The 8,403-nt window shown below is 34.1% G+C and overlaps 1 protein-coding gene and 1 long non-coding RNA gene across 2 annotated transcripts; both read left to right on the forward strand.

Moving 5' to 3' along the window:
- Positions 1 to 404: 404 nt before the first annotated feature.
- LOC138896397 (uncharacterized) lies at positions 405 to 2,612 on the forward strand. The gene is made up of 3 exons (XR_011409449.1): positions 405 to 571; positions 1,209 to 1,278; positions 1,393 to 2,612. It is a non-coding gene; the product is annotated as an uncharacterized lncRNA (long non-coding RNA).
- A 267-nt stretch (positions 2,613 to 2,879) lies between these two features.
- Positions 2,880 to 8,403, forward strand: LOC104113032 (alpha/beta hydrolase domain-containing protein WAV2). The gene is made up of 8 exons (XM_009623111.4): positions 2,880 to 3,334; positions 4,269 to 4,304; positions 4,443 to 4,521; positions 4,630 to 4,684; positions 4,768 to 4,884; positions 6,136 to 6,300; positions 7,033 to 7,294; positions 7,948 to 8,403. Exons 1-8 carry the CDS (start codon positions 3,097 to 3,099, stop codon positions 7,971 to 7,973), a joined length of 978 nt encoding a protein of 325 aa, XP_009621406.1. The 5' UTR covers positions 2,880 to 3,096; the 3' UTR covers positions 7,974 to 8,403.

The raw sequence follows: 8,403 nt of genomic DNA on the forward strand, positions 1-8,403 counted from the left end.
GAGATGAGCCATAACTCATCATTATGGATAAAAAATATGGGTACAACTACACCAAGCTTCTTTCTCTGAAGGCAATAAAGGCGTTGATAATTTCGGAGGTTGAAAATGAGGCAACAAAGTAGTAAGAAAAGAGAAAATAGAGGGTACGGTAATTAGTATTGCTAGTCTAGTGGACTAAAAGTAGAAATTTACGACTGAAGCGCAATGAAATTATTGATCAAGGGAAACAAAAAATATCATAGAACTTACACATATAGAATACCATCAAACACTTGTCTCAAAATCCTTGAGCATCGAATAAACGCAATTGGTAGCCAACCTTTAGTTTTTGGCACAATAGCGACCAAACATATATAGATAACACTTACAAGTAGATCGACCAAAAGTTCTCAATACAATAAATACATAGAGAAATCAAACCATAAATAAAACTTCCAATTCTAAAGTTAAATCCCAAGCCTTCTACATTTAAAAGTTTTAGGAACTCGGCAAGAATCATGAGCTCCTGGTTTGGTACAAATTGCTTTTCTGTTATGCTTTGTCGTTGAGTTGAACCAGGAATAATAAAAAGGTATGACTTAGGCATAATCATGAGCTGGTTTGATTTGCTTTATTTCAAGACTCTTAATATCCAGAAGCGGAAGACTTCCAATTTCACTTGAACTTGAACACAGTCATTGTTTCCGATGAATTCATATTATGAGGCGGATAATAATTTCTAAAGTTTTACATTTTGACTTAGAACTCTACAAATAATGAAGTACGTTTACGTTTTAGCACATTAATATTATAGAGATATCTCTAATTAATAAAGGACGTAAAAGTCCATCATGAAGAATATTTTGGTCGTTCAATATTTAGCATAGAATATTCGTATTTTTATAATAATATAGATATAGATATAGATAGATAGATAGATAGATTGATTAAATAAAAAATATTTTTTATTAAATTTCAGAAAAACATTTTTAACAGTTTTTTTTTAAATTCAAAAAAGGTGACTATTGATTTTAAAAGGTGCATGTTGTCAAAGGTTGAGTATGTTAATTATAACACACGCCTAAAAGGGTTTATAAATATATATTCCTCTCCAAAACGAAAATCATCAGAAAAACAATAGTTTTCATTTTCTTCTCTTTCTGCTATCTACAATTCACAAAGTTTATTCTAGTGGAAATTCGAGTTAATTGCTGATATTCGAATTTCAGAGGCATTGTAGAATCCTGGAGTAATTCTAGCATAATCCCTGCAGCAACGAAATTGGGAGGCTTAAATTCTGTAAGGACAATGACTACACCATTAAGGCCTAATTATTTCGTCCAAATTATGCTATATTTTTCTAACAAACCCCCCCTAAAATATACTTATAAAAATTAAAGGAAATGTTTTCAGGTTGTTTAAGGAGTGGCAGAATAGGCTGGGCACAAAGCATACTTTTCATGATTGAAGACTGGAAAGAGAAAAGGAGAGCTGTGTTTTTAATTTTCCAAAATAGAAATAAGAAAGAATTTTCCTAGGAAAAAATAAACAAGAACTTTGCTGAAAGCTAAGTACTAATTAATATGAGTTGCGTGATGATATGATAGTTGGAATCATTATTTTATGCAAAAAAAGGCACAAAAGTTGGAGCAATTCATAGGAATAAGTATCCCATCTCAAATCTATCCTGTCTGATATTCAAGTAAGAGCTAAACTTTTATTGATAAAATTGTGATTTTGATTATTCAATTTTGATGTTATTGTTTTAAAGTTATGGTATCAATTGGATTTACTTTTATTAGCAAATGATGTATAGTTTTGAAGAATAAAAGAATCAATAAAGTTGAATAAGAAAAAACAAAAAACAAATAAAAAATAAGAATAATTAATTAAAAATGAATGAACACGTGTCATCTTTTTATTTTTTTTGCTTAATTTTTAGCTTATATACTTTACAAAGAGAGTAATATCACTCTCCATATTCTATCAGAACTGTAAATAGAAAAACTTATAATTCAGGAGTAATAAACTAATAATAACACCCCATAGTTTAACATATGGATTTCCCTGTATGTTATCTCCTTAATATAATATAGTGTGCTACTTTTGGACCCTAATAAAAACTATAGAAATTACAAAACGTAGATAAATTTGATTTTTTAAAAATGTATTAACCCAAAGTAAAATAAAATCAAACACTCGTACGAGGAACAGACGGCGACGTCGCTTCGCTGGAGAAGACTATAGGTCGCATTTATTTGGGAAAGGGGTCAAATATACCCCTCTATTTTGGTATATTGTTCACATTTATCATCCGTTATATTATCGGGACATATCTACCCTTACCGTTAACAAAGCTTTTTAAAAATACCCTCATCTAACAAAATCCACCAGATTAATAAAATAATCATTTTTAAAAAAATCATTATAACCCGTTAAACTCATCATATCAAAATACGAAACCTAGATTTGTAAGACGTCTTAACATATTTTATTCATTTAGAGAGAGACCGAGAATAATGGTGGAAGTAGGATTAGTAAGAATTTATATTTTTGGTTCTTAGTTGTTCATGGTGGCGTTAGGATGTCATGTTATCACTTTTGGTTGTATTTTTTTTGGTTATAATATGGCATCCCTTAAGAAATAACTAATATGTAAGGAAGAAGTGTAGTAAATAAAAAATATTTAACTAACTACGAAACAGATAACTAATATGTAAGGAAGAAGTGTAGTAAATAAAAAATATTTAACTAGGTAGGGGTATTTTTAAAAAATTTAGCTAACGGTAAGGTTAGATGTGACCCGATAGTATAACGAATAGCACATATATATATATATATATATATATATATATATATATAAACAATATACTATATTTGCCCTTTTCCCCATTTATTTTATGAGAAGTATATTGTACGGTACATAGGAGTAAACCGTCTTTGGCTCAAGTAGGAATTGTGAAGAATTTAACTCTTAACTCTCTCATTCTCGCCATTTTCCTCCTCCAATTCACTCTCCGTTACTGTGCTACTGTTTCGATTACGCACACACACATCTGTATCTACAGTCAATTTTAGAGAAAACAAAAAGCTTGAGGAATCAGAGGCGAAAACGAAATGGTGTCGTACGTAAGCTTGTTGCTGTACGGAGTGGGAGGTATAGTTGTGGCGGGGATGGCAATACTGGTTGCATTTCAGGAAAAACTTGTATATGTGCCGGTGTTGCCTGGACTCACAAAATCATATCCAATTACTCCGGCTCGGCTTCGGCTGCTTTACGAAGATGTGTGGCTCAGATCTTCTGATGGAGTTCGCCTTCATGCTTGGTTCATTAAGCTTTTCCCTAACTGTAGAGGTCCGCTCTCTCTTAAAATCATTTTTCGGCTTTTATGATGTATAGGTTTAGTGAGATTTGCATTCGATCTAATTATACTGAAAAGTTCGACAAGTAGGTCGTTATTTAGCTTGAATTTGTGATTTTGAAGTAAGTGCTGGTAGAATATACAAAAAAAATTGAAATTTCTTCTGAATTTGGTGACTATTTGGACCTAATTTCAGTTGTACAACCATTTTGTTTTAGGTTTTGACCTGAATTGTTGTGGTAGAATTTTGTTAAACTGATCTGGGAGTTACTTTGACCAGATAAGCATGTTTGATGTGATTTTTTTATTTGCTCGTTAATTTCTGTGGTGAGACTTCATATTGGAGGGTTTTACTTACTGATTGACTCTTTGGGTAATTTGATTATGCAAATGAGCTAAAAATTTCATATAAAATGATTATTTCTGTGTCCAAGAGTTCAGTGTTTGTAGTTATCTATGGCTGCAAACAGTTCTGCTAAAATGTAGTGGTGGCGAAATGTTTAGAATACTGCTACAGATGGACAGCAACATCTACTAGCTCAAGGTAAAAAAAAACTCGTTGTAAATTAGTGTGTGTGATAGTTTTATTCTGTTGCCAAGCCAAGAAGTATGGATCTGATGACAGGATGTGCTAGTCAGCCATCTCTGAGCGGAATAAAGAACCTAAATACAACTATACGATATGAACATTCACCTTCGAACTCCATAATTCAGTAGCTCATTTGTGCGTTCAAACTAAATATCTACAGTACATTTAGCAACCTAGCTGGAGCATGCACCACTATGATGTTTCCATGTTGTTTCTACTGATATAGGAAATGATGCTGTTAGCATTTGCATTTATTTTGAATGTGTTGTCCACTTGTGATTAGTTTTTGATTGCTGGTTCAGTGTACTTTAAGCTGAGATAGCGTTTTGATTCTGCAGGCCCAACTATCATCTTTTTCCAAGAAAATGCAGGAAGTATCCTTTTGTTATAAGGTGTTATTGAATGATTTACCGACCTTGTTTCCATATTCCTTTTCTTGATTTACCTCTTGAACTTCATGTCGTATAAGTCAATCCTATCTCGTTTGGTTATCCTTTACTAGTTAATTGCAGATATCGCACACCGTCTTGAAATGGTTCGCATAATGTTACAACGTCTGCAATGCAATGTTTTTATGCTTTCATACCGAGGGTATAAGTCTCTTCCCTGTATTTATCAGTTTCCTGTCTGTGCTTTGCCTTTGACAATGCTGGTGTCCTTTTTTCTTTTTTAATTTCTAATATTTTTGTTGTAACAAAGTTATGGAGCCAGTGATGGATACCCTTCTCAACTCGGGATCACAAAGGATGCTCAGGTTTGTTAGTTTCCCCACTTCCATAGATTTTTACCTGAGATCTATAGATGAAATTACATAGTTATGCTTGTCTCTTTCAAAAGGCTGCACTGGATCATTTAGTTCAGAGGACTGATATTGACACATCAAGAATAGTAGTATTTGGAAGGTCACTTGGAGGAGCCGTTGGATCTGTTCTTACCAAAAACAATCCTGACAAGGTATTGGAGCAAAAGAAATCAGTCTACTTTGTTAAGTTTCTTTCAAACTTATATTCTCTGTTAGTACTCTTGGCTCCACCTGATTGAAGTAAATAACTTTAGAGGCACTCTTCCAAGCTTTCAAGACATAACTAAACAAATCTGAGTTATCACCAGTAAGGGAGTGCAACTTACAACAAATGACAAAGTAAAAAAGGAAAGCTAGTTTTCTTTCTTCTTGGATGTAAAAAACAATCATTCTCGTCCAAATTATTGACCGTAAGATAAGATATCAGCCTATAATATAGGTATTTTGTATAATGCATGTAGAATTTACAGGCTACTCTTCAAATATGTGGATATCTCGTTTTTGTGGTTTGAGTTTAATTTTTGTTTTATCAATTTATGGAGGATTTTGGGAGGATGTACTGCTCCCTTTTTTCCCTGAATACAATAGAGGTTAATGTAGACTTATGGTGTTGATCTCTTCAGTGTATACCCTCTATGATTTACTCGTGGCTGTAATTTTCTTTAAGTATATGATCCTCTTTTGTGCTTATTTGTTCATTATGTATACTAGAAACTTATCATGCTCTACCCGTCTTCAATACTACGCACAGTTGAAACCTGAGTTTGCATAATCTTAGTTCATTATCACATACTCTTGATCTTCATCCATCATTACATCCAGTTCATGCATAGGAGAAAGGATTGGTGTCTAAAAGAATGCAGTAGTAGTCTACTCTTCTACTGAATCTTTATCGGTATTAAAAATCACATTACCTCCACATGCCAAGTAACATTATTTTGGGGTGTGGCACAAAATCTCCCTTTCCTTAATTTAGCTTCATGGTCAGTGAATAACACATCTAGATTCTGGTAATTCTATTTGTATTCTTCAGTTGATCCAGTTTCTTAGACGATCTCCAAATTGATATGCCTCGAGTATGGCTTTCTTGTTTGATATCCAAGTTCCTTGCTTATGGATTTCTTGTTTGTTGTGTGAGGTAGTGTATTTTGAGGTGGTTTTGCTGCCGATCATGTATAGTTGATTAAGCATGTATCTTGGTCAAGCTGTGCATAAGAATAGAGTCCTCGTCATTTTGTTTTGTGGAATCTCTATGCACCACCTTTTTGTTACTTTCTTCTGTGTCTGTCTTTCTGGGTTTTATTCCAGAGTTTTTCGATTCCAAGGTGTTTAAACTGCTGAAGGTGCTTATAACTTGTGCATGTTTTTGGCATTTATGTCCTAGTTGTCTTTTACTATTGTAGGTTGCTGGGCTCATATTGGAGAATACTTTCACCTCTATCCTGGATATGGCTGGAGTTCTCTTGCCATTCTTGAAGTGGGTCATTGGAGGAAGTGGTTCAAAGGGTCTCAAACTTCTTAACTTTGTTGTTCGATCTCCATGGAATACCATTGATGTCATTGGTGAGGTGAGGGTGCATCTTTAAAACTCTCTTTCTCTCTTCCATTATAATTGACTTGAGTTGGTTTTCCATAGAAGTAAAGTCTTTGAATTTATAGTTCTGTTGAGCTTACTAGAGGTAGAGAAAGTTGTGAAGATGTCACTCAAGTTTGCGAAGTTTATATAAGTTAAATTCTTGGAGGGACAAAATTACGTTTTAGCAAATAGTTCATCACTTTTAAGATGGACTAAAACAGAACTAAGTAAATTAAATTGGATAGATTTCATGGTTTATCTAATAGCGGACCTTTTTAATGTGATAACCTTGATAAGACATTTCAGATGCTTTTTTCTCTATATGATTAATTTCTTTGAAAAGGAACTTTATCTTCTGACATATTTGTCTGCTATGAAAGGCACATAAATCGCATGTCAGTCGTATTTTTGTTTTTCATAGATGATATGCAAATGACGCTGTTCAGCGATCTAGTTACCATCCTTTCCAATGGCACGTGTTGATAACAATGCATTTTGGGGTTCTTATTGACCATGAATCTGTGTATTATAGTAGCCTGAACATCTTGGATTTTCTTTGAACTTGTGAAATAACTTTTTGTCTTCTTGCCTTTTATTTATAATTATTATTGAGTTGCTAGAAGCGGTTGAAATTATGTTTCTGCCTTTGTTGACCTCGTTGTGTTCACAAGTTCACTCAGACTTCAGGGTTCAGGCTCATACTTGCTGATGCTTTTGAGTGCAGATCAGGCAACCAATCCTCTTCCTATCTGGATTACAAGATGAGATGGTTCCACCAGTCCACATGCAGATGTTATATGCAAAGGCAGCTGCACGCAACAGGCAATGCTTATTTGTGGAATTTCCTAACGGGATGCACATGGATACCTGGTTGGCAGGTGGTGATCACTATTGGAGGACAATTCAGCAATTTTTGGAAGAAACTGTTCGAAAGAAGAAGGACGATGAATCAAAGGAAGATAAGGAATTGTCCTCTAAGCAAAATGGTTAGTTGCAGATTATTTCACCTGCTGCTACTATTCTGCTATCTTCTCTGTATGGTTTTGGGCATCTCAACTTTCTCTAGGCAATTTTTCTGCAAAGACATGGTTGATAAACCTTCTTGTGAGGGTAATGTTAAGTTAAGGTATTATAGGCTGCAAGCCTCCTAAAGATACCTGGACCACAAACTCCTTTGAAACTCTCCTGGATAAAGTTTTCTCTGTTAAAGAAAGGGCTCGAGTATAATTGACTCCTCCCAACATCTGAAAGGGAAGTTTCCTATTTTTTGAGCCTAAGGAATATCTCTTTATCACCTTGTAATGTCCAAAATCCACTGTCTCGAAGATCAAGATAAAGTAAATTTGGAAAGGACTTCGGGAGCAACTATATCTGACGGGTATCTATAAACTCATAGAAGAGTAAATCCTATTATTTCTTCCGATGAAGCTCCTGTTATGTCTCCTTTCTATACCTATAAGATTGTTGGAAAAGTACCTTTTAAAATAGAAATACCTGTTTCCTCGCTTAAGTCATTTATCTTTACCTTGTGGATCATTGTTTATCAGTGCGTTGAATTTGCATGTTAAAAACTTACAATCTTTGCGAACAATCTTCTGTAGACTAATTGCGGCCTTTTGGTTTGTGATATAATTTGCAGTATCTTCAGAATTTGTCGCAAGCTGAAATCTTGAGTTTCAGGCAGTTCAGATGTAACTTTGGATTCCAGGATTCAAATACATTTCTTTTGATGTTGCAGTGACCAAGAGCGATTTGTGATATCAAGGAACGAGAAGTGCATCCCTTCAAATTTATTCTTCTGAATATATTTTTGCAATCCTATTTTCAGAAGGCAGAAAGATGTGAATGGTCTTAATTTATACTGCATCTCACTAACAATACTAGCATCTCCAGATATAGGTCCGGCTGACTCGTGTTGTATGAATAAAGATTCAAACGTTTCAATTGTATGCAAAACGTAAATGCCAACTCTACCACCCAGTTACAGAACGTCTGAATGAGTAACTCTTATTTTGGTGTGATGCTTTTTCTTCGAACCGAGTTGTAATTGGTGAACTTTCAGCCTATATCTTGTATTATTCAATATGTTTGTATC

Source organism: Nicotiana tomentosiformis, chromosome 7 (genome assembly GCF_000390325.3).
Source record: "Nicotiana tomentosiformis chromosome 7, ASM39032v3, whole genome shotgun sequence".
Lineage (NCBI taxonomy): Eukaryota > Viridiplantae > Streptophyta > Magnoliopsida > Solanales > Solanaceae > Nicotiana > Nicotiana tomentosiformis.